General features: G+C 38.5%; 1 protein-coding gene across 1 annotated transcript in view; it reads right to left on the bottom strand.

Moving 5' to 3' along the window:
* Positions 1-331: 331 nt before the first annotated feature.
* Positions 332-26,684, bottom strand: part of sypl2a (synaptophysin-like 2a) — a 30,551-nt gene continuing 4,198 nt past the window's right edge. The window contains exons 3-6 of the mRNA XM_036151576.1: positions 23,081-23,199; positions 18,574-18,772; positions 2,410-2,580; positions 332-1,570 (exon numbers count right to left, since the gene is read on the bottom strand). Coding sequence (XP_036007469.1) covers positions 1,445-1,570; positions 2,410-2,580; positions 18,574-18,772; positions 23,081-23,199 — 615 coding nt within the window. The 3' untranslated portion in view covers positions 332-1,444. The remainder of the gene's footprint in view (positions 1,571-2,409; positions 2,581-18,573; positions 18,773-23,080; positions 23,200-26,684) is intronic.

Raw genomic sequence — 26,684 nt, forward strand, 5'->3', positions numbered from 1 at the left:
CAGCTTCATGTAGACCAAATTAAACTTTGTTAGATCCCAGTAATACTGTGTAATGACCTACAGTCACTATTTTAGGTGTTGGATGCTCCAGTCACAGACTCTAACAGTATTGCTTCGTTCATGATACCACAACTCAAGCCCTCTGGTGCCGGTTTTATACATGCCAGCTCCTTGCAAACTGACTCGTTCACACACACCAATCTCTGGTCTACATGTACTACATCAGACCAGTCCTTCTGGGTGCTAAACTGTCAGTTACTGCTCACAGATAACTGAAGAAGATTTTTAAAACCCCAGGTATGTTCATAAGGCAGAACAAAAGGAGATAGTCAGCTGTGCAGATGTTGTGTTTAATGTGTCAATACAGAAAAAAATAATTGCTTCTTTTTGCACAAAGTAAGCATAAAAACAAAGTTCATTGTCAATAATCCACAAGAGAAACATACAACATATTACTGTCTGATAAACCTTTAAAACTGCTGCTGAGAGTTTAAATCAATTTCAGATGACATACTTCCTTGGTAGTGTTTAAAACATAGCATCCATTATCCCCTCCATACAGTTATATTCATTCCTAGTACAATGCAAACATTTATGCTGACAAAAATCACATCACAAAAAAAAAAATGACTATGCATAGAACCTGTTTACTGAACCTTCTCTTCAGAGAAAACAAATTCCCAGGAAATTGTTGATAAAAAGTCACATTAACTGTATATAAATAATATCACAGTAAGGCACATTTTGGTTCAAATGGAGACAGTTCTTAGTGTTATTGAGCATGTTCAACTTTACATTTCAGGGATACACCCAGTTTGCCTTGCTTCGGCTCCACTGTGAGGTAATTGAAAACAATCCAGTCTGAACTGAAAACAAAAATACCATCAACTTGTTCCAAAGACTTTTTAGAAAGGTTTGCTTTCTAGGCTGAATTACAAAAGAAAACACTGAAGTAAACTGTGGTGTGAACAAAATAACAAAACATTTTTTGTGTGTTTCAGCCGTTTAAGCATTGGCTGGCGGGTCTTTAAATGTGGCTGCTGGTCAGCAAGTCATAATTGTGATCTCTATGATGAGTGGTTTATCATAAAGCAGGGGGTGAGCTCACACAGAACATGCACTGCAGCTTTGCTTCACTGAAGACCATAGATATCAAACTTGAAATTTAAAGCCAATCAAACCAGACAGGACTTCCAGCTAACACAGCATTAAAGTATTTAGCTTTGTATTTGCATTTAGTGTTTCAAAGACTTGACAGCGCAGAGATATGGCAGGAGGAGATGTTTGGACAGAAGCCAAAGCTTAAGCAATGTATTGAGAGCTGAAGAGAGGGTAAATGACAGTTGGCCTTCTGTTTTTTCCATTTCAGCAATTAACATAAGAGATGATTCTAGGGCACCACGTTGTGGGACATGGCTGAGCTTAAGGCTGCTCAGGGGAAGGGTTAAGGCCCAGGGACTCCTTCTTCCTCCATTGTGGCTGGTTGGCTAGTGTCTTTGTGGAAAGGCGTCTCCTTGTAAATAAACCAGCAGTTTCCTGCCCAGAGGATCAGGTTGAGAAAGCCAAAAATCTATAGAAGATATAAAAATTAGGAAGCAATTACAAATCAGTGTAAAAAACAACAAGTTCACTTCTTTCTTTAATAATGTATTTTACTTAAACATAAAATGCAACAATCATTTTTAGATTTCATATGTTTGTGGTTTGGGGGCATCAATCTTATAGTATTTATATTAAATGTGTTTATTTGTAGGAACATATCCTAATGGTCAGCACTAGGAAATGTTTTCAAATGAGCACAGAAATAAATGATCTTACACAACACCAGACGGGCCACTCCCTAACAGTATGGAATGATAAAGACAATGTCCAGTCTGAGCTTTTTAGTTTTTAATCAGTTGACAGCTCCATTATAAAAACAGCACTAAGTCCAGTGTAGTATAAGACATTATCCCCTCTTTAACTCCAGAGGTCTTCGCTTAAGAAACTATTGGCTTACAGATTGTTGAATAAACAAGTGCAGAAAAACTTCTACACCCCAATCTGAACCATCATGGTCCCCACATGCTACACTGTGCCTCTCTTTCTGTTTCATAAGAAAACCTCAGCAACCCTAAAAAAAAAGGCTCCTATAGTCAAAATGCAACTTGTTTGAAAGAGATTCTTGGTGTACTAATAAAAGGATGATTTTGGTTCAATCTTGGATTTAAAGTTCAAATATAAATTCTCCCAGGGCTCTTGCATTGCAGCAACAACTAACTGACCACAACCACAAGGATTTCCCCATTCTACTTGTTAAGAAAATTCCACTCCCCTAAATGTCCTGCAAACAAGTGTCATCACTCTTAGAACCTAGTTTGATCATAGAATCCATTGGGTCTTGCACTACTTGTCCGTAGCAAAACTTACCACTGAAGCATTTAGGCGACCCATAGAAGGAAACTCTCCTGGTTCACTATTTATGTATAATTGTGCTAGGAGATTGGGATTGGTGGCCCATTTGACATCAGTCAGGCCTTTGCCCCAAGCTGAGGAGGACACAAGCCACAGGAAGGCAAAGGCAGCAGTCACCAGCAGGTCCTGGTAGAAATAAAAAGGAAAACTTTAAAGTCTTAAACACCTTAAAATAACTCAATATGGCTTTGTTCTGGTCAAGCAGGTGGCTGGCCTCCTTTTCCCCCTGTAAGGTAGTGAGGTCAAGGGTCAGCAAGGGGAACCAAAGAAACAGCCTCAGTCAACAGTTCCAGCTTCTGAAGACTTTTATTCACCACAGGATTCTGAACACTACTCGTTCCTCTGAGCTTCCAAGAGCACTGTTTTATAATCAAGTGGGAACACATCTGCAATTGAGTTGACCAAACCACAATTAAACAGGGAAAAGGAAAACACATGAAACAAAAATACAATTATTAATCTGATTTACAAACTCCTGTATAACTAAGAAAAATTTGCATTTCCTGCGAAAATGCACTGTGAATGCAGTAAGCTGAATGATTGAGCAAAAGATGCAGAAGATCTTTGAAGAAGAGAAAAAATAGCTGAAAAGCATTGAAGAAGTTGAAAAAGTTGAAGAAGTTGAAGAATTTGAAAGAGTTGAAGAATTTGAACATGAAAGAACAATGGCTGAATGATTAGAAGAAGACAAAACTGAGGGAATGGCACCAAACATTTCCTAACTCATTCTAAACACTGAATCGTTTAACAAAGCAGAAGTAGAATTTCAAACTTGAATATACTGTAGCCATACATGGGCCTGCATTTCTAGGAGTATAAGGGATTTCGCCCCCATTGAAAAGCATTGGATGTTTGACACCTCATAGCTTGGAGATGCTTTACGCGACGAGGCCCAAATTTATTGTGGAGCATTCTGTATAAAGGAGGTACAGACTCTGTAAAGCAGAAGTTTGTCCAAGCTTCCTAGAGCTACTTCCGGTTAGCAACATGCTAACCGTTAGCCGCTAACATGTTTGTGTTCAGTTACTCTGTCAGTTTGGTCCAAATCCTGTACTGGGAAGTGCCTCAAAAAAGGGTGCCAATACTTAATGTCACCAAACGTGACCAAAGTTCATGGGTCAGATCGGCCTCCTTTAGCAACTCAGCCTCACCACATCTGGGCCCGGAACTCAACATTTGACCAAAATGGTGTGTAGCACCATTTCCAACAGGTGGGTGGTGCTGTATTGGCCAATTGGGTCATGTCTGGGCATCATGCCAGGTCCTTTTGGAAGCAAAGGCCCAATAGGAAAGCATGTGAAATCCAAAATGGGTCAGAAAAGTGACACATGGCTGATAATCACTTGAAAATTTTAAAATGTTACGAGGAAGTGAATTTCAGATTCCTATATTAATCACAGTCACTGCAGTGGGTGTCGAAAGTTGCCATTGTATCTCAATGGAGCCTGTCCCTCTGGTCAGCAGAGTTCCGTCGTCATGGAAACTTGCTCACACCTGCAGCGGGTCATTCTACCAAAGTGCAGACACTTTGCTCAGAATATGTCCAATAGGATTATAATGGAGAACATTGCCTCGCACAACACTTCATATCTCCTGATCCGTAAATGGTAGAGACGTAATTTTTTCTGCGTTTATTTCTTAATGGATAGGGGAAGAAGACTTGCTATCGGTTTTTGCTGGAAATATTTTAGGCGTAAAAAATTATGATATAAAGGGGATTTTTAAGGAATTTCAAAAATCCTCTAAAAACGGTCCAGAACAAATCGCTCTAGCTGAAAAAGTATAAGAGATATCAAAATAATTCTTTCACTGTGAGTATCAGCAGGCTTTTGAGGACTATGTTGCTCATTTTTATGTTTGTACAAAAATTGGTGTAGGCACAGCGACGATGTAAAAAAGTGGTTGATGTGGGAAAATGCAGCTCTAAAGCATTTTTAGGATTTTGCGCATTCACTACTCCCGAACAAATTGTTCCTACGGCAAAACCGTAACAGTTATCCACAAAATTCCTTTTTTGTGAGCGCCAGAAGGGTTGGGACTTGAATGTGTGAAAGTCTGATGCCTGTACATTAAACGGTCTAGGAGTAGCGACGAATTGAAAACATGTGTTTGGAATTTTCAAGTGTCATTTTTCACTATTGCTCCATAGGAAATGAATGAGGAGGGTTTAGACTTGTTGGCGGTCTGAGGTGATTTGTGAAAAAACTATAAACGCTACACCAATGAGGGTTACATTTCCTGAATCCAGACAGAAATTCCTATGTTTTGATGTATAATTTATGTGGATAGGTTGAAAATTGAACGAGTGAGAAGAAGTTGTTCAGAGGAGAAGAAGAATTTGTTGAATTTCTACAGTGTGCACTCTATAACTGCCTCCTTGACGACCATAGCAACACATGTTATTTGCTGAATTTCTTGAAAAGCCAAAATTATTTTAAGGAGGTACTATATGAAAATGGTAAAATATATGAAAAAGATGAAATATACCATAATAGCTGAAAGATATCACTACATTTTAAAAGTTGAATGGCGTTTCTAGCTGAAAGTAGGCTGAAGCAGTTAGCTGTCAAAAAGCAGCTGAAATGAGCAGAATTTTAGTGAATTACACTAATTTTCTATGGGAGAAAAAAAAAGCTGAAAATTTGCAGAAAAAGCTGAATATTTTAAAAAGTTGAAAAGTTAAAAGTACAAAAAGATATAGCCATCCATTCCAGAAGAAGCTCAATAGTTTAAAAGTTGAATGGTTGAAATCGGACAAAAACTGTAGGAGGAGAAGTGAATCAAACTTTAAACACTAAAAACGCAAAAGAGGATCTCAAGAACTGTGAATGCCTACTGCATTCACAGTAATAAAATGGTCTACATAATAAACCATGTAATACAAGAAAAGTCAAAAAGTTACTTTAAAAAAAAACAAAGCAATACTCCAAAAGAAACCCTCTAATTGGTAGAACCCAGCCAAACAATCAGTGACATCATTCAGACATATAGGCAGGAAGTACTGGGCCGGCCCCTCCCATACTCCTCCCCTGCTGCAGATCTACAAGGGACACACATTGGTGAGTAAAAAGGAAAACAAATATGAATATACAATTTGAAACCAAATAATCCAGGAGTAGCTTTAACCTAAACATATAGATGGAAACTGCAACCTAATGCTAACACAAACAAACCCGGGATAGTAAGTGGAGCAGAGCTGCAAACTAATGTTTAAATTTAAGCAATATGGGCAGCTACAAAAAGGAAATGAATCAGAAACTAGAAAAATTAGCATTTCCTGCGAAAATGCACTGTGAATGCAGATAGCTGAATGATTGAGCAAAAGATGCAGAAGATCTTTGAAGAAGAGAAAAAATAGCTGAAAAGCATTGAAGAAGTTGAAGAATTTGAACATGAAAGAACAATAGCTGAATTATTAGAAGAAGAAAAAACTGAGGGAAAGGCACCAAACATTTCCTAACTCATTCTAAACACTGAATCGTTTAACAAAGCAGAAGTAGAATTTCAAACTTCAATATTCTGTAGCCATATGTGGGCCTGCATTTCTAGGGAGTATAAGGGGTTTCGCCCCCATTGAAAAGCATTGGATGTTTGACACCTCCTAACTTGGAGATGCTTTATGTGACGAGGCCCAAACTTATTGTGGAGCATTCTGTATAAAGGAGGTACAGACTCTGTAAAGCAGAAGTTTGTCCGAGCTTCCTAGAGCTACTTCCGATTAGCAACATGCTAACCGTTAGCCGCTAACATGGTTGTATTCAGTATCACCGGGTGATTGTACTCTGTCAGTTTGGTCCAAATCCTGTACTGGGAAGTGCCTCAAAAAGGGGTGCCAATACTTAATGTCACCAAAGGTCACCAAGTTCATGGGTCAGATCCGCCTCCTTTAGCAACTCAGCCTCACCACATCTGGGCCCAGAACTCAACATTTAACCAAAATGGCGTGTAGCACCATTTCCCACAGGTGGGTGGTGCTGTATTGGCCAATTGGGTCGTGTCTGGGCATCATGCCAGGTCCTGTTGGAAGCAAAGGCCCAATAGGAAAGCATGTGAAATCCAAAATGGGTCAGAAAAGTGACATATGGCTGAAAGTCACTTGAAAATTTTAAAATGTCAAGAGGAAGTGACTGTGCGAATTTCAGATTCCTACATTAATCACAGCCGCTGCAGCGGGCGTCGAAAGTTGCCATTGTATCCCAATGGAGCTTCTCCCTCTGGCCCTCAGAGTTCTGTCGTCATGGAAACTCACTCACACACCTGCAGCGGACCAGTCTACTCAAGTGCAGACACTTTGCTCATAATAAGTCCCATTGGGTTATAATGGAGAACTTTGCCTCGCACAGCGCTCCATATCTCCTGATCCGTAAATGGTAGAGACGTAATTCTTTCTGCGTTTATTTCTTAACGGATAGGGGAAGAAGACTTGCTATCGGTTTTTGCAGGAAATATTTTAATAAAGGCGTAAAAAATTATGATATAAAGGGGATTTTTAAGGAATTTCAAAAATCCTCTAAAAACGGTCCCAAACAAATTGCTCTAGCTGAAAAAGTATAGGAGATATCAAATTAATTCTTTCACTGTGAGTATCAGCAGGCTTTTGAGGACTATGTTGCTCATTTTTATGTTTGTACAAAAATCGGTGTAGGCACAGCGACGATGTAAAAAAGTGGATCATGTGGAAAAATGCAGCTCTAAAGCATTTTCAGGATTTTGCACATTCGCTACTCCCGAACAAATTGTTCCTGCGGAAAAACCGTAACAGTTATCCACAAAATTCCTTTTTTGTGAGTGCCAGAAGGGTTGGGACATTCATGTGTGAAAGTCTCATGCCTGTACATCAAACGGTTTAGGAGTAGCGATGATGCGAAAACGTGTGATGTTTTGGATTTTCAGACGTCATTTTTCTAAACCGCTCCATAGGAAATGAATGGGGGAGGTTTCGGGTTTGTGTCGCTCTGGGCTGATTTGCGAAAAATCTATAAATGCTACACCAATGAGGGTTACATTTCCTGAATCCAGACAAAAATTGCTACGTTTTGATGTATAATTTATGTGGATAGGTTGAAAATTGAGCGAGTGAGAAGAAGTTGTTCGGAGATGAAGAATTTGTTGAATTTCTAGAGTGCGCACTCTAAAAGAGCCTCCTTGACGACCATAGCAACGCATGTTATTTGCTGAATTTCTTGAAAAGCCAAAATTATTTTAAGGAGGTACTATATGAAAATGGTAAAATATATGAAAAAGATGAAATATACCATAATAGCTGAAAGATATCACTACATTTTAAAAGTTGAATGGCGTTTCTAGCTGAAAGTAGGCTGAAGCAGTAAGCTGTCAAAAAGCTGAAAAATTTGAAGAATTTGAAGGATTCTCCATTCATTTTCAATGAGAGAAAAAACTCACAAAAAGTTGAATATTTTAAATATTATAAAAGTTATAATTACCAAAAGTCATAGCAGTAATGTCCTGAAGGAGCTGAACGTTTTGATACCAGAATGGTTGAAATCGGTTGAAAAATGCGGAACGAGTTAGGCGTCGAAAAACGTACGGAATAATAATAATAAAAAGTAAAGAAAAACAAGAAAACAACTAGAAAAGGCTGTTCCTGCGAAACAGCAGTGAGAATGCTAATCTGCAGAATGATTGAGCAGAAGATGCAGAAAACATTGAAATCAGATTTGAAGAATTTGAAAAAGTTTGAAGAATTGAAAGAAATAGAAGAATTTGAAGGATTTTGAAGTTTGAAAAATTTGAAGAAATTTGAAGAATTTGAAAAATTTGAAGAATATGAAAAATTTGAAGAAATTTGGAGAATTTGAAAAAGTTTGAAGGAATTTGAAAAATTTGAAGAAATTTTAAATATTTGAACATTTTCAAAAAATTTGAAGGAATTTGAAAAATTTGAAGAATCTGACAAACTTGAAGAATTTAAAAAATTTAGAAGAAATTTAGAGAATTTGAACAAATTTGAAGGAATTTGAAAAATTAAAAAAAATTGAAGAATTTGAAGATTAAGAACAACTAAAAAAATTCTGAAGAAATTTAGCAAGGCGCCTGCCTCGTGGTACCGTCAAAAATACTAACGGGGAGTAACACTGCGAATTTCAGCTTCCTACGGTCTTCACAGCACCCACAGTGCCCTTCGAAAGGTGCCATGTTAAGTCAATGGACCTCCTAGAAGCCTCTGGCTAAAGGGTTGTCATGGAGACTCCCTCACAGCTGTAGCCCTCTATTTGTCTGTAAAGGCAGAACAACCCCGGCTAAGCAGAAGTTGGTAGGACCTTTCTAAAGCTACTTCTGGTTAGCAACATGCTAACCGTTAGCCGCTAGCATGGTTGTGTTCAGTATCACCGGGTGATTGTACTCTGTCAGTTTGGTCCAAATCCTGTACTGGGAAGTGCCTCAAAAAGGGGTGCCAATACTTAATGTCACCAAACGTGACCAAAGTTCATGGGTCAGATTGGCCTCCTTTAGCAACTCAGCCTCACCACATCTGGGCCAAGAACTCAACATTTGACCAAAATGGTCAGTAGCGCCATTTCCCACATGTGGGGGGTTGCTGTATTGGCCAATTGGGTCGTGTCTGGGCATCATGCCAGGTCCTGTTGGAAGCAAAGGCCCAATAGGAAAGCATGTGAAATCCAAAATGGGTCAGAAAAGTGACATATGGCTGAAAGTCACTTGAAAATTTTAAAATGTCAAGAGGAAGTGACTGTGCGAATTTCAGATTCCTACATTAATCACAGCCGCTGCAGCGGGCGTCGAAAGTTGCCATTGTATCCCAATGGAGCTTCTCCCTCTGGCCCTCAGAGTTCCGTCGTCATGGAAACTCACTGACACAGCTGCAGCGGGCGAGTCTACCGAAGTGCAGAGACTTTCTGTCAGAGGCTGCCTATTGGGTTATAATGGAGAACTTTGCCTCAAACAACGCTTCATATCTCCTGTTCCGTAAATGGTAGAGACGTAATTTTTTCAGCTTTTAATTCTTAACGGATAGGGGAAGAAGACATGCTATCGGTTTTTGCTGGAAAAAGTTTAATAAAGGCATAAAAAATTATGAAATAAAGGCGTTTTTAGCGAATTTCAGAAATCCTCTAAAAAGGTTCCCGAACAAATCGCTCTAGCTGAAAAAGTATAAGAGATATCAAAATAATTCTTTCACTCTGAGTATCAGCAGGCTTTTGAGGACTATGGAGTTCATTTTTAGGTTTGTACAAAAATCGGTGTAGGCACAGCGACGATGTAAAAAGTGGATGATGTGGAAGAATGAAGCTCCAAAGCGTTTTAAGGATTTTGCACATTCGCTACTCCCGAACAAATTGTTCCTGCGAAAAAACCGTAACAGTTATCCACAAAATTCCTTTTTTATGAGTGCCAGAAGGGTCGGGACATTCATGTGTAAAAGTCTCATGCCTGTACATAAAACAGTTTAGGAGTAGCGACGATGTAGAAAAGTGCCTCGTTTGGGGAGATTGAAGTCTGATCCTGTTTTAGCATTTTCCCAAAACGCTACTCCCGAACAAATTGTTCCTGCGGGAAAACCGTAACATTTATCGACAAAATTTCTCTTTTGTGAGCGCCAGAAGGGTCGGGACATGAATTTGTGAAAGTCTCATGCCTGTACATGAAACGGTTTAGGAGTAGTGACGATGTAAAAACATGTGATGTTTTGGATTTCCAGGTGTCATTTTTGAAAACCGCTCCATAGGAAATGAATGGGGAAGGTTTCGGGTTAGTGTCGCTCTGAGGTGATTTGCGAAAAATCTATAAATCCCACACCAATGATGGTTACATTTTCCGAATCCAGACAAAAATTCCTACGTTTTGATGTATAATTTATGTGGATAGGGTGAAATTTGAGCGAGTGAGAAGAAGTTGTTCGGAGAAGAAGAATTTGTTGAATTTCTAGAGTGCGCACTCTAAACGAGGCTCCTTGACGACCATAGCAACGCATGTTATTTGCTGAATTTCTTGAAAAGCCAAAATTATTTTAAAGACGTACTATACGAAAATGGTGAAAGATATGAAAAAGCTGAAACATACCATAATAGCGAAAAGATATAACTACATTTTAAAAGTTGAATGACGTTTATAGCTGAAAGTAGGCTGAAGCAGTAAGATGTCAAAAAGTTGAAATATTTGAAGAATTTGAAGGATTTTCCATTCATTTTCAATGAGAGCAAAAAACGCACAAAAAGTTAAATATTTTAAATATTATAAAAGTTATAATTACAAAAAGACATAGCAGTAATGTTGTGAATGAGCAGAACGTTTTGATACGAAAATTGTTTAAATCGGTTGAAGTATGCAGGAGTAGTTAGATGCCGAAAAACGTACGGAATAATAATCAAGACCTGAAGGAACTTAATAAGTGAGAATGCTGTATAGCATTCTCACTTGACTAGAAAAGGCTGTTCCTGCGAAACAGCAGTGAGAATGCTAATCTGCAGAATGATTGAGCAGAAGATGCAGAAAACATTGAAATCAGATTTGAAGAATTTGAAAAAATGTAAAAATTTGAAGGGATTTGAAGAATTTGAAAAAGTTTGAAGAATTGAAAGAAATATAATTTGAAGGAATTTGAAGAGTTTGAAGAAATTTGAAGAATTTGAAAAATTTGAAACATTTGAAGAAATATGGAGAATTTGAAAAAAATTGAAGGAATTTGAAAAAATTTGAAGAATTTGAAGAAATTTGAAATATTTGAAAATTTTCAAAAAATTTGAAGGAATTTGAAAAATTTGAAGAATTTGACAAATTTGAAGAATTTAAAAATTTTGAAGAAATTTGGAGAATTTGAACAAATTTGAAGGAATTTGAAAAATTTGAAAATTTAAAAAAATTGAAGAATTTGAAGATTAAGAACAACTAAAAAAATTCTGAAGAAATTTAGCAAGGCGCCTCCCTTGTTGTACCGTCAAAAATACTAACGGGAAGTAACACTGCGAATTTCAGCTTCCTACGATCTTCACAGCACCCGCAGTAGCCTTCGAAAGGTGCCATGTTAAGTCAATGGACCTCCTAGAAGCCTCTGGCTAAAAGGGTTGTCATGGAGACTCCCTCACAGCTGTAGCCCTCTATTTGTCTGTAAAGGCAGAACAACCCCGGCTAAGCAGAAGTTGGTAGGACTTTTCTAAAGCTACTTCTGGTTAGCAACATGCTAACCGTTAGCCGCTAGCATGGTTGTGTTCAGTATCACCGGGTGATTGTACTCTGTCAGTTTGGTCCAAATCCTGTACTGGGAAGTGCCTCAAAAAGGGGTGCCAATACTTAATGTCACCAAACGTGACCAAAGTTCATGGGACAGATTGGCCTCCTTTAGAAACTCAGCCTCACCACATCTGGGCCCAGAACTCAACATTTGACCAAAATGGTCAGTAGCTCCATTTCCCACATGTGGCTGGTGCTGTATTGGCCAATTGGGTCGTGTCTGGGCATCATGCCAGGTCCTGTTGGAAGCAAAGGCCCAATAGAAAAGCATGTGAAATCCAAAATGGGTCAGAAAAGTGACATATCGCTGAAAGTCACTTGAAAATTTTAAAATGTCAAAAGGAAGTGACTGTGCGAATTTCAGATTGCTACATTAATCATAGCCGCTGCAGCGGGCGTCGAAAGTTGCCATTGTATCTCAATGGAGATTCTCCCTCTGGCCCTCAGAGTTCCGTCGTCATGGAAACTCACTGACACAGCTGCAGCGGCCAGTCTCCCGAAGTGCAGAGACTTTGTCAGACTCTGCCTCATTGAAATAGAATGGAGAACTTTGCCTCAAACAACGCTCCATATCTCCTGTTCTGTAAATGGTAGAGACATAATTTTTTCAGCGTTTAATTCGTAACGGATAGGAGAACAAGAAAAACTATCGGTTTTTGCTAGAAATATTTTAATTTAGGCGTAAAAAATTATGATATAAAGAGGATTTTTATGAAATTTGAGAAATCCTCTACAAACGGTCCCGAACAAATCGCTGTAGCTGAAAAAGTATAAGAGATATCAAAATAATTCTTTCACTCTGAGTATCAGCAGGCTTTTGAGGACTATGGAGTTCATTTTTAGGTTTATACAAAAATCGGTGTAGGCACAGCGACGATGTAAAAAGTGGATGATGTGGAAGAATGAAGCTCCAAAGCGTTTTAAGGATTTTGCACATTCGCTACTCCCGAACAAATTGTTCCTGCGGAAAAACCGTAACAGTTATCCACAAAATTCCTTTTTTATGAGTGCCAGAAGGGTCGGGACATTCATGTGTGAAAGTCTCATGCCTGTACATAAAACGGTTTAGGAGTAGCGACGATGTAGAAAAGTGCCTCATTTGGGGAGATTGAAGTCTGATCCTGTTTTAGCATTTTCCCAAAACGCTACTCCCGAACAAATTGTTCCTGCGGCAAAACCGTAACATTTACCGACAAAATTTCTCTTTTGTGAGCGCCAGAAGGGTCTGGACATGAATGTGTGAAAGTCTCGTGCCTGTACATGAAACGGTTTAGGAGTAGTGACGATGTAAATACATGTGATGTTTTGGATTTCCAGGTGTCATTTTTGAAAACCGCTCCATAGGAAATGAATGGGGAAGGTTTCGGGTTAGTGTCGCTCTGAGGTGATTTGCGAAAAATCTATAAATCCCACACCAATGATGGTTACATTTTCCGAATCCAGACAAAAATTCCTACGTTTTGACGTATAATTTATGTGGATAGGTTGAAAATTGAGCGAGTGAGAAGAAGTTGTTCGGAGAAGAAGAATTTGTTGAATTTCTAGAGTGCGCACTCTAACAGAGGCTCCTTGACAACCATAGCAACGCATGTTATTTGCTGAATTTCTTGAAATGCCAAAATTATTTTTAAAGACGTACTATACGAAAATCGTGAAAGATATGAAAAAGCTGAAACATATCATAATAGCCAAAAGATATCACTACGTTTTAAAAGTTGAATGGCGTTTATAGGTGAAAGTAGGCTGAAGCAGTAAGATGACAAAAAGTTGAAATATTTGAAGAATTTGAAGGATTTTCCATTCATTTTCAATGAGAGAAAAAAACGCACAAAAAGTTAAACATTTTAAATATTATAAAAGTTATAATTACAAAAAGACATAGCAGTAATGTCGTGAACGAGCTGAACGTTTTGATACGAAAATTGTTTAAATCGGTTGAAGTATGCAGGAGTAGTTAGATGCCGAAAAACGTACGGAATAATAATCAAGACCTGAAGGAACTTAATAAGTGAGAATGCTGTATAGCATTCTCACTTGATAAGTGAGAATGCTGTATAGCATTCTCACTTGATAAAGAGAAACAGGATCTCAAGAACTGTGAATATATACAAATACCAGTTGAAAGGTAACATTTGCAAGCAAATACACAATGTTTACCATCATATTGTTTATGTAAATCACCTGCCAAAATGGCTCTTTAAGGTTTGCGTGTGGTCAGATTTCCACCAATAACAGTGCTTAATTTGAACGCGTCACAGAACAACCGACCAATGAGAAGCAAATCTTGCGCTAAAATATTGCAAGATGACAGTACGCCGAGATTTCGCTGGAAAACAATGGCAGCCGTGGAAAGTAACGTGAGGGCTGAGGCATTTCGATACGTTTGAGAAAAATTATATGATTGAGAAAATAGGAAAGAAACACCCTAGATTTGAAAATCAGTATAGTGGCGCTGAACTATGGGTTTAGTGGCACTGTGCCCTTATTCCATCCTCTGGAGAGAACTCTGCTCAGAAAAAAAACAACAACATTGGTGTTGTTTCAACGTCACCAAATATTCTGGAGCTTGCGCCATGCACCTTTAAGTTACGTGCTTACATGTATCACATGGTAGTTGTTCTTCATATAAGTCACATGACCGTGCTTAATCAATAATATGCTGTGGAACGAATGCACAAGCTGAGTTCACTTCATCTCAAACAGATGAATGAGGGAAGCCAACAGGTAGCCATTACCACACTGATGACCAGCGCACACAAACGTTTTTTACGGCCATTGACTGTGAGCTTATTATGGAATTGGCAGGGTGAACTTGACGGTTCAATTAGCTGAATTGGATTTCCTCAAACTCCGACAAACAGCCCAGAGGCAAGGCAAGGCAAGGCAAGTTTATTTATATAGCACAATTCAGTACAAAGACAATGCAAAGTGCTTTACATGATTAAAATATAGCAAAATAAAACAGAATAAAAGCAAGTAGGAATAAAATATAGATAGAAAATAGAACAAAAAAGTGGTGATTCAGTTAACTAGGACAGTTGAAGGCAATTTTAAACAAATGTGTTTTTAATCTTGATTTAAAGGAACTAAGGTTTACCACATCTTTACAGTTTTCTGGAAGTTTGTTCCAGATAATTGGAGCATAGGAACTAAATGCTGCTTCTCCATGTTTGGTTCTGGTTCTAGGTATGCAGAGTAGGCTGGAGTCAGAAGACCTTAGTGGTCTGGATGGTTGATACACTGATAACAAGTCTGTGATGTATTTAGGAGCTAAGCCATTTAAGGATTTATAGACTAACAGAAGTATTTTAAAGTCTATTCTCTGAGATACAGGGAGCCAGTGTAAGGACTTTAGAACTGGTGTGATGTGCTCTACTTTCTTAGTATTAGTGAGGACGCGGGCAGCAGCGTTCTGGATCAGCTGCAGCTGTCTGATCCACTTTTTAGGCAGACCTGTGAAAACACCGTTGCAGTAATCAATTCGACTAAAAATAAACGCATGGATTAGTTTTTCTAGATCCTGCTGAGACATCAGTCCTTTAATCCTAGAAATGTTCTTCAGGTGATAGAAAGCTGACCTTGTAACTGTTTTTATATGCTTTTGGAGGTTCATGTCTGAGTCCATCACTACTCCCAGATTTCGGGCCTGATTAGTGGTTTTTAGCTGAAGCGACTGAAGCTGTGTGTTAACTTTTGATTTCTCCTCTATTGGTCCAAATATTATTACTTCTGTTTTGTTTTTATTCAATTGAAGAAAATTTTGGCAAATCCACGTATTGATTTCTTCTAGGCATTTACTCAGTGCCTGAACAGAGGCTTGTGGATGGCGAGCTGCCCAGCTAGGAGCATGGAGCCCCAGCCTATATTAAGGCTAGGCAATAAACCGATTTTAACGATTAATTCGAATTTACAATTTATGAAGATATTTGGAAAATCAAGATTTTAATTTTGGCCAATGCACCCCTTGGCCCTAACTATACTGTATTTTTCGGACTATAAAGGTGCACTTAAAAACCTTAAATTTTCTCAGAAATTGATGGTGCACCTAATGATCTGGTGCGCGTTATAATCCGGTGCGCCTTATAATCCGGTGCGTTTTATAATCCAGTGCGCCTTATATATGACTGAAGTTGTGCTTACAGACTGATTTTATGTGGTACAATGTGCTCAGAAATCTGTTAAAATGTAAGTACAACCTTGGTAACCAACGAAGTCGCTCCGCTCAATGGATATTCAGAGTATTAAGGCACACTGTGTCACTACCTGATACCCTGAGTTGTCTGAGACCCTGAGACACCAGCACCTCGCGAACCCAACGGGGATAAGCGTGTTAGAAAATGGATGGATGGACGGTCTGGGCTATTTCTTTTTTCTTGCCATCAAGATCTTTGCCAGCTGGCACCAGAACATGCTATTATTGGGCTTTCTTCGTCTGGAAACAAATGCATACAAACATCTTACGAGCACAGCCATGATGAACTGGTGAACACGCACAGCTGACAATAAAGTGATCTGATTGGCTGAGCAGCAAAAATCGAATCACGTGACCTCTTGGACCGGAGCGCCACAGTTTAGATTTTTTATCGGCTATAACTTATTAATGTGCAAGTGAAAACGTGGGAACATTGGTGTTTTGAGATCACTGATATGTGTAGCAACTTATCCCGGTGCAAGAAAGTTGCCCCCTGACAATTCATACGAAACTTCTTAAGGAAGCGTCCTACAGATTCTGGCCCACGGACTACAAGCTCACAGTATGAACACAGTACGTATGTGGGAGCCTTTAGGCAGCCCTCGCCCAGAGTACTTGCTAGCAACAATAAACCTAGTAAGCTAAATCAATATAAAAGTTAAGTTTATTTTGGACTTACGTTAGAAACAGGGCAGAGTTGTCCAACTACTCTGTCCTCCCGACAGGAACAGATAGCTCTCTCTCTCAGTAGAGAGCTGTGTACGTGAAGTGGCAGAGTGATATTACACACTTGGGAAGAATATTTAGTGTGTCTAATATGTGGACAAAGACACGTTAATTCACAGTTTGTCTTTAGAATTAATTTAAATATCATGAAAGGTTCAAATTGACTTTATTTTGAAAACCAACCTTTCCGGCTCCTGTCTGTATCGCTGAGAAACGGAGTAGCGTATGAAGCTACTGGTGGCTACTGTGCTACTCTCAGTAGTGAAGGAAAACTAGAGACAACAGTCCAGTGTTTCCTACTTAGCAACTCATATTTGAGGACGGTTCAGACCCCTCTTGCAACTTTTATACAAAAAAGTGACTAGAAACAAATCTAGTGACTTTTTTTCCTCTGTTTTTGGCAATTTAGCAGCTTCACTTGATAGCAGCAATCTGTCTACCGTTACTGTCTCATGACAACTGCTAGAGCTGTGTGGGAGCTCCCTATTCCCTCAGCGCTGTCTCATAGGCACAGGCAGCTGCTGAGTTTTGTGAAAAGACAAGTTATTGCACTATTAATCACAATAGGGACACTCATCTCAGTTCAAAAGGAACCTTTTATTCATTGTGCCTTGTTTTAAGGTTTGCACTTCAAGGCCAATAGGGAAATACATTTTGGTTTGTTAATTTTAAAATAAAAACAAAGTTAATTTTAATGGTTTCCTTGTTGTTTCTATTTTTTAAGAAAAAAAAAAAACGATTAAAATTGTAAATCGGATGTAATGTGAAAAAAAAAAATGGAGATTTTATTTTTCTACCATATTGCTGGGCTGACATTGGGCAGCTGGGCAAGGGCACAGGACCGGAAAATGCTGGCAGACCTGGACAAAAAGCTGTGCTTTCCATCGGAAAATGCATCCACCAACCTGCGTCCAGACCTCGTTCTGTGGTCTTCCTCCCTTCCTCACTCAAGCTGGTGTACATCATTGAGCTCACAGTACCCTGGGAGGGTGCCTTAGAGGAAGCCATTGAGCGGAAGAAGATGAGATACATCAATCTTGCAGCAGAAGCCCAACAACAAGGATGGAACGTGAAGGTACGCCCGGTGAAAGTAGGCTGCAGGGGATTCATAGCCAGCTCAACAACTAGGCTACTCAGGGAGATGGGGGTGCGAGGGAAGGCCCACAGGCAGGCAATCAAGGACCTCTCCAAGGTCGCTGAAAAGGGGAGCCAGTGGCTGTGGACCAAGAGGAAGGACCTGGCCTGGGGCTCAAGTGTGTGATGGTTGATGGGAGTGAACCTGGGACGCTGGGATTCACTGCTGAACTCTCTGGAGGTGTCGTGGGCCTATCAGCGAAACACCCAAGAAGGAGGGTGCCCACTTGAGAACCCAAGGGATGCCATCACCCACTTGATGGCCACAGTGTCTCGTCTGTGCCTTAGGTATCTATTGGGATAACAACATCTTGTCCTACTCAACAGATCAGATTTGCCCAGCCCAATCTACAACTGAACTGTCCTGTTCAACTTGTAATTTATTTTGTATTTGATTATTTTTTTGGGTGCTTATTTATTTTATATATTTTTTGTCACCATTTTTCTTTAGACCAAGACATGGTACCATTTGAAGAAAGTTCAGTCTCAGTCTCATTAATTACTGTCCCCAGCTCCAGTGGACGAACTTAGTTTTCTGTGTATTAGCATGGGTATTCACTGTTCTTAATATGATAGTGGAAAAAAAGCCAAAAGAACGTTATGTAATTCAGATTTAACTGTAAATATATGAATGAAAGAATTATTCTGAGAAGCATTAAATTGAAAATGGCAGTAGTGTGTTTATTTCCTAGCCAAGGCAGGGATCAAGAGCAACAATAAATGGTTTAGTAAAAGTGTCTGGATCAAGGAATAGTAAAACAGTAAAAATCAATATTGGGATTGAACTGGAAACCAAAGCAGGGAAAAGTGTATAAGCGCAAAGAAAACTCAAAGTTCAGACCAGGATATATACTTACAATGATGGGACCACGACTGGTCTGACGGTAGACATTCTGGTAGCCCAAGTAGATGATTAGAGTAACGGTGCAATACAGGAAGCCAAACACACCGACACAGACAAAGAACTCTGCAGAGGAGGAATAGTCACCCTGGAGGTAGGTGGTGTTGGGTTGACTGACGTTACATAAAGGAACCTTAAATGGATGCGCTGGCAATCTGATGGGAAAAAAGGGAGAAGGTTTGTCAACCGGTTTCTGTGGTCCAGGTTGTTTTAATTGTGTATTATATGTCCTTACCTTAACTAATGGTCTTTCCAAGGAGAGCAACAAGAGAGAAACAATTATGTAAACCTTGAAAGGATTTCATAAAAACTCTACCTATCCACTTAGTCAGCTGATGACAAAGTGATTATTACCTGTATAACACTAACGTTAAACAGATCAAAGACCTTTTTAAAACAGTCTTTTAAACACCCTAAGGTTATTTGGATGTTTATTTTCTTTTCACAAATAAATGTAATTTAATTACTCCACACAAACTATTTGGAGGTCACATTATATAAGCTATTAGTTATATGTGTATAATTTTGCTGGATAGCAGCCTGCACTCATTAGTATTACCAAATCTGGGCCAACAAGGCAATTTATCCGGCCCTACAGAGCCAAAAAAGGCATATCATGTTATAAAGTAGAGGCATATAACCTTTTAAATTGTATAAAGTGTTATTTTTTACCTGTGTAGTAACAGCATCCTGCCACTAGATTTTTCCCACAACACATTAAAACAACCTAGAAATGTCCAAAAAGAGAAAATTGATGCAGAATGACGAGAGTTTAAATGTAACTCACCCCAATATCAACTTTTTTGCAGATAAACTGTATAAACAGTGCCTAAGGGTGCTACTTTGATGTTACTGTGCACTTATTTATAATGCTATGTGAACTGAAATGAAATAATGAAACCATCTTCTACACATGTACAACCGGCCATTTTAATAACTTTGAGATGCCGAAGTGGCTCAATATAGAAATTATTTTGACACCCCTGCTTTAAAAGGGACCAATAATTTTGACCCTGGTTTTGTGGAATAAGTTCATTTTTCTGTGCCTAATAAAATACTGTAAGCATCCTCAAACAAGCCTAGACTGTTTTAAAAATGAGTTACACGGTTGCACTTGGTAAAAAATTAATTGACACGGCACCCTGAACCACCACTGACTGACTTCACAATACACTTCAAGCAACCTGAATTATACGCCTCTCCACTCTTCCTTCAAACTCTGGACCTTTGATTTCCAAATTAAATGAAGAATTGACTTTTAATGTGAATAGAATACTTTGCACCACTGAGTAACGGTCTGATTATTTTTCTCTTTAGCCAAGGTAAGATGCTTGTAGCCCATGTGTAAGACCAGTATGTGCCTAGCAGCTCTTGATTTGCTGACTCCAGCCTCAGTCCAGTGCTTGTGAAGCTCCATTAGAATCTTGAACAGGTTTTGTTTACCAATCCGTTCCAGGCTGCGGTTCTCCCAGCTTTTCCTTCCTCACTGTTCCTCCTACTAAACTTTCTATGAATATGATTGGATGCAGTAGTGATGGGACATCTGAAGCTAGGCTTTGAGGCGTTTACAGAGTAAAAAGGGGGCGTGTCAGTTGAAGCCCTGCTTCGATGCTTGTGTGGTCTTGCTGAAAAACACGTGACTGATGACAATGATGCCTAGCATCACATCGGACATGTGACTGCTTCATTTTGCATGTCGGTTAAATATGTTGCTTTGTGAGTTACTGTAAGTAGTTTGGTCAGCGCGTCAGTAGGGAACCTGAGAACAAGATTTTTAGCAGCAGTAGAAAACCTCCCCAATTTGGGAATACTTTTATGATTGCTCAAACTAAGTTTTGCATGATGTGTGCACATTATCTAAAAATAAATTAATAAAAACAATGAATAACCCACAAATACTGAGGCTCCAGACAAGACATCAGCATTATACTCAAAGGGCTGCTTATAAATTTAAAACTGAGAACAGAACTAATAATTTATGTATTTTAAATTGTTATTGGACATATGTTTATTTATGCATGATAAATTAGTCTATGCCATAAAAGAAAAGACAACCAGCGATGATAGCCAACATATTGAGCTGGATTACTTTGGGTGCAAATATTTTTAAGAACTAAGAACAGATGGCAGAGTTCAATAAAACTCAAGACAAACGGTTACTGGATATGGGTTAGATTTAAAAATAAAAAAACTTTGTGACAGTATTGCAATCACTGCTATGTTGTTTTGTTTTCTGAAGTGATTTATTTAAAGCGGAAGTCCGGTCAACAAGGAAAAAATCAGTGGATCATTAGCTATAACTAAAACTAATACATTTGTGGTTATTTAATGGATTTAGCATTAATAAGAAAATAAAAGCATAAACTGTCGTCTGGATCACTGTGTATGGGGGCAGCCATTATTGCCCAAATATGGGCAAAAATGGCCGCCTGACATCACATCCTGTGACGTAACATTGCGGTGAACCGAGGGCAGTTCTCCACGTTTTACAAGCTAATTCAATAGGAGCTGTTGTACACAGCTGTGAACAGCAACACTTAATTTGGATTTCGAGAGGACTTCACCATTGAAATTCGCGAGAGCTATTGTTATAACAACAATGCCCACGTGCATGGCAGTAGGATGTTCCAATACATCATGTAAAAGTGGAAAACATTAGTTTTTTCACCTTTCCATTTCATGATCCACCGGGTTCTTTTGTTGGATTGCCTACTTGAAGAGAGAGGATTTGCCATTGAACTTCTGGCCAGAGAGAAAACACGTCGTCTGTAGCCAACATTTCGAAGAAGAATGTCTTCAAGATGACATGAGAGCGAGACTTTACAGTAGGTTTTTCTTTTTTATAATGTAGAATTTGTTGGAACTTTTGTTTACCGACCAGAGGGACAGAGTGATACGACACACTAGGAAAGAATGCTCACTGTTACAAAGCCCACTTATTTTATGCGACTTTGGTCTTCTTTTTTCTAAAGTCGCTTGTAAATTTCATGAGTTACGGGTTAGTTTTTTTTTTGTGCTTGATTCTGAAAGTGAAGTGGCTTGAACTCAGAAGGAGCCGCTCTGCCCGTATTTTCTGCAGTTTACGGTTGCAATAACTGATAACTGCTGAAAGTAGATTAGGCGGCATTTTGAGCAGAGATTGGTTCTAAAGATGAGTTTTACTCCCTGATAACATTGCAGAACCCAACCTATAAACCGTACTTTAATGCTTATTTGTTGTCTTTTTATGTCTCTAAAATGTAAAATTAGTATTAATTTTAATTTAAATGCTTAATACCATGTCTATCTTTGTTTGAGGGGTTAAAAAATATTTTGGCTTTAAAACGGATATTTATTTACAAGGGGACAGATGGGGCATTGGGACTTGCTCAACAGCCGATCTCGCACAGTGACGTCACAAACTGGGAGGTGGCAGTACTGTTCTTCACCAAGATGGCTGCCCCCACTAAAGGACATTCAAATGAAAATGACTCTTAATTAAAAAAGCTTATCATTTATTGAACAGTATGTAATAATTCTATATTTAAAGTACTTTCAGATTTTGACTGGACTTCTCCTTTAAAATCACTAGGCGATCAGCAGCACTGAATGAAGCACTGAGTAATGAACCTTTGAGCAAAGCAATGGGCTGGAAGGCTTCATGAAGCTTCATTTGGACATCACTAGGATGCAGCAATCTGTGCACAAGAAGTTCCTCAGCAATGACTCTGTCCATGACTTTCCTCCGGACCTCTGTCCAGTCAGCAGTCTTGTCCCTTATTTTGTGTCGCCTACTGACCCAGACAGAGACAGGGGTCACCAACATGGTGCCTACAAGCACCAAGTAGCCCTCAAGGACCACATGCGGTGCCCCCAAGCCTGTTCTAAAAATGGCACAATCCACCAGTAAGCTGTATCTAAAACTGTATTTTATTACATTATTCTTCCTGTTTAATCACACTTGCATTTATAGATTTAAAAAACAACAATATCTATAGCAAAGCATGAAAAGTATGTTTATTTTAAATAAAGTTAAGGTGAACTGTGACAACACCAATAAAGTAGCTCCCAGTTTAAAAAAAAATTGGTGACCCCTGATTTAGAGGCTCAGGAAACCTTCACAGGTGTTTGGTGTTAATTAGCTGATTAGGATGTGACACTGAATTTACAATATATTTACAATATTTAACTTTTTCCACATTATTTTAATTTTCAGAGAAATTGGATTTTAGGTTTTCATCATCTGGAAGCCATAATGATCAAAATGACAAAAAAGGATCAAAATATTTCAGTTTATGCATACAGACAGATGCTACCTGCCGAGCAACACTTACTTTGATCAGAAAATGGCAGCAATCAACAACTTTGCATCCAGCAAAAATATGAATTTTAGTTCAGCATGCGTTAGTAGTAGTGTTGGTGATGACTTGCTAAACATAGCAGCATATATGATTATGACAGGAAACACTCATTGTCTACAGTACCTGAAGGGGTAGCCAAACACAGCCTGAACATCAACATCACCGGTTTGGGGACATTTGACAGTGATGTGGGTGGTTCCAGAGTAACCTCCAGTGGTGGCAAACGCAAAGATAGCAAAGACCTATTTAAGCAGAAAAAAGAAGTAAATCAACAAGTTTTCAGCTTTAAAAGAAATCTTATTTAATATGAAAAAGAAATCAACTCATACTCAGATTTAATTAACTTTTTTTTAAGCTAAAGGCCTTCAAGCGTCACAACAGTTTCCATACTGAACCTAATATCAGACTGATTCTGACATAAATCTCTCATTTGGTCAGTAAATAACTTTTTGACTTTTTTTTTTCAAATCTTTTGTTTAGGCTCCCGGGGAAGACGATCCTCCTGCTGCTTTCACATCCTTTTTCCACACAGGAAACCCCCTCCCTGAAAGAAAGCTGAAGGAAACCCTTCAACATTAAGGCAACATAAAAACTAAACCTAAAGAATTTATCAGCTGGGAGATTACATGTAGTATAGTGTTATTTTCTGCAGGCCTGGTGGAGAAGTTTCTCTTATCCATCCAGCGGCGCCAGCATTCGTAGCACACAAACAGACTGGCTTTGTGGAAACAAGCTTCCTGTGGTGACATCATCATCTGATATCAGGCTTACAATCTTTTTTTTTTTTTTATGCGAGTCAAATTAGAACTTTCAGCTTTACTAGTTACGTTTTCCAATAAATACGGACGCAATATTTATTTTGGACCATTATTTTTAATCATAAAGAAATAGTATGACTTTCATATGATATAGCAGCACGCTGGAAAAGCCCCTTTCACAAAGGCCTAAATAAGTCCTTTATCTTGCTTCTACTAGTTAATTAGGACCGAACAGACTGTCCCTGTGGCTCTACGCTCTTTCAGGAGGAGTGAATGCTGCTTGTCTAGACTTGATACAACCTGCTGGGTTTCCTTAGATTGGGAACTTTTTGACCAATCTGTATGATTGAATTTGACTTTGTAAAGTGCCTTGAGATGACATGTGTTGTGAATTGGCGCAATATAAACACAATTTAATTGTATTTAAATTAATTAACCTGAACATGAATCTGAATTATGAGATACTACAATACTGAGACTATCAAAGGCAAAGGTAAAAAAAAAGAAAAGAAAACAGTGAGCATCTAGGGGGCAAACTGATATTGCTGAATATGCTGACATGGATAGACACAAGCAGGAAAGGGAAAAAGAATGTGGGTAAGCAAGATAACTTCCTTTAAACTGGGAAAAAAACTGATCCTACAGAAAAGTGGGAAGCTACTCAGAGCTTAAAAGCAGAGCTTGTACACTACAGCTGTTCGAAATAAACTCAAAGACAGCCCACTTGCAACAGAGCTCAAAACTTCAACAAAGTACAGAAATATTAAACAGTTATTGTATAATAAATGGCAAACAGACCAAAATCATTATATACAATATTTATTTTCTGACATGAATTAAAAAAATTAATTAAGGAGCTGTATCAGCTAGACAGCTGTGATGACACCTGACTGCTGTGGATTCAATTTTAAAAGGGCATTTTAATTTGATCCAGTTTTATTGATCTAGCACCAATTCACAACACATGCAAAGCACTTTAGTTAATTTATCCCAAATTCAATTCCTGACAAACCATATGTGAGAGGTGCATGGAAGGAGGAAGTGGGTAATCAGACTAGGAAGGATTGGGAGGAGGACTTGAGCATATGCTAGCAATGTGAGGTATCAGTTAATGGGATTCTAGGTGTTTTAGATCAGGGGTGTCAAACTCGTTTTGATTTAGGGGCCGCATACAGTTTAATCTGATCGCAGGAGGGCCACACGAGTAAAGTCATTGCAAGATTAAATACAACTAATAAAAGTGGACTTTTTGTTGATTTTTATATGAAATTAATTTCACTTTTACACAATATATTATGAATAACCTCAGCGTTTTTAAGAAAAGTATGTGCAATTTCAACAATACTTTTACTCAGTTAAACATTTACTTAAGTGCATAATGCATAAGAACTGATCACAGTGATTGTACAATGTTAAATACCGTTTATTCACATTTTTTGGAACTTGACACTGTCCTGCCTGACAAAATACATCAAACAGATAAAAATTAAGAAATGATTTAAAATCAATTTTCCATATGTTGATTAAAACACAGCGCCCCTCGTGAACAATATAGGAACTGCAGATTTTCAATTAAACAAAGTACATGTTTTTTTCAATAATTGTTTTATCATTCTCTTCCTTTTATATCCTCCTTCTCTCACCTTTTCTTTTGTTCTTCTTGTTCTTCCTTTCCTTTCCTACTTTCCCATTGTAGTGTCCATATCATTTGAGATATTCCCCGCATGAATCATAATAAAACTATTCACATTCATAAATCAAGCGGAGCATTATGGCAAAAGCAGTACTGCTCCACTTTTGAAAGTCAAATCTGAGTAGCTCTTTTTGGCATTAAGACAACATATCCTATAGCCGAATTGCCAGACAGGACACTGGAAAAAAAAGTTATTATTATTTTTTTAATAATGATAATGCATTTAGCCACAGGGCCGGACTAAATTGTTTGGCGGGCCGGAACCAGCCCGCGGGCCATATGTTTGACACCCCTGTTTTAGATGTTCACTATTCAAAAACTAAATTGCGTAGAATATTGCCCACCATCTCTTCAAAACATAAATTAAAATCTGCTGATGGTTCCCTGTCTAATCTATTCTGGTCATGCCCTAAAACACCGTATTTTTCAGACTATAAGGTGCACTGAAAATCCTTAAATTGTCTCAAAAACTGATGGTGCGCCTCATATATGATTACTGTACTTGTACTTACTGATGGATTTTATGTGGTACAAAGCGCTCAAATTTGTTAGTGTGTGTAAGTACGACTTTGGTTAGCAATGAAGACACTCAACTGAATGGATATTCGGAGCATTACCGTACACTGTGACACCATAGACATCATATACGTAGACGCCTCATTGGGTGCAAGTTTGTATGTCAACGTCACTGCCATATTGTATGTGGCAGAAAGTGGTGAACGTCTATGTTCCCTGTGTATATGTTTATTCAGATAGAAAGATATAGATGGAGCTTACATATACTTGTAAAAAAATGTATAGAGATTAATTGATAGAGATTGGCAGCCAAATTGGCTTTTGATCGATGTGCATGTATAGATTTTGAAGTATTCTAAATAAATAGGTGTGTGTGTGTGTGTGTGTGTGTGTGTCATGGTAGAGTTTTTGACTTAGCTTTCTGTTTAATATTATATTTCAGTTTTCATCTCTTTTAGGTTGTAGTTATGATTTGACCTTTATTTCTGTTAGTCTTAGCTCCTCCCTTCCCCTCACTTAAGCTTCCCCTTCACTCCCTTTGCAGTCAGTCACACCTGACCTGTTGGTAATTATTCAGTCAGATGCATGTCACCTGCTAGTCTCCCTATTTAAGCCTCCCTCTGTCTCACTCTTGTGCCGGTCCGACTTCAGTCACCACCTCTCCATGCCAGTCCTCGTTTTGCCTTTGAAGATTTGTTATTCTCGTGTTAAGGTTAGTCTTGCCAGTCACTCTAAGGACTGTTACCCTCTGTGTTTTCCT

The sequence above is a fragment of the Fundulus heteroclitus genome, chromosome 20, assembly GCF_011125445.2.
Source record: "Fundulus heteroclitus isolate FHET01 chromosome 20, MU-UCD_Fhet_4.1, whole genome shotgun sequence".
NCBI classification, from domain to species: Eukaryota; Metazoa; Chordata; class Actinopteri; order Cyprinodontiformes; family Fundulidae; genus Fundulus; species Fundulus heteroclitus.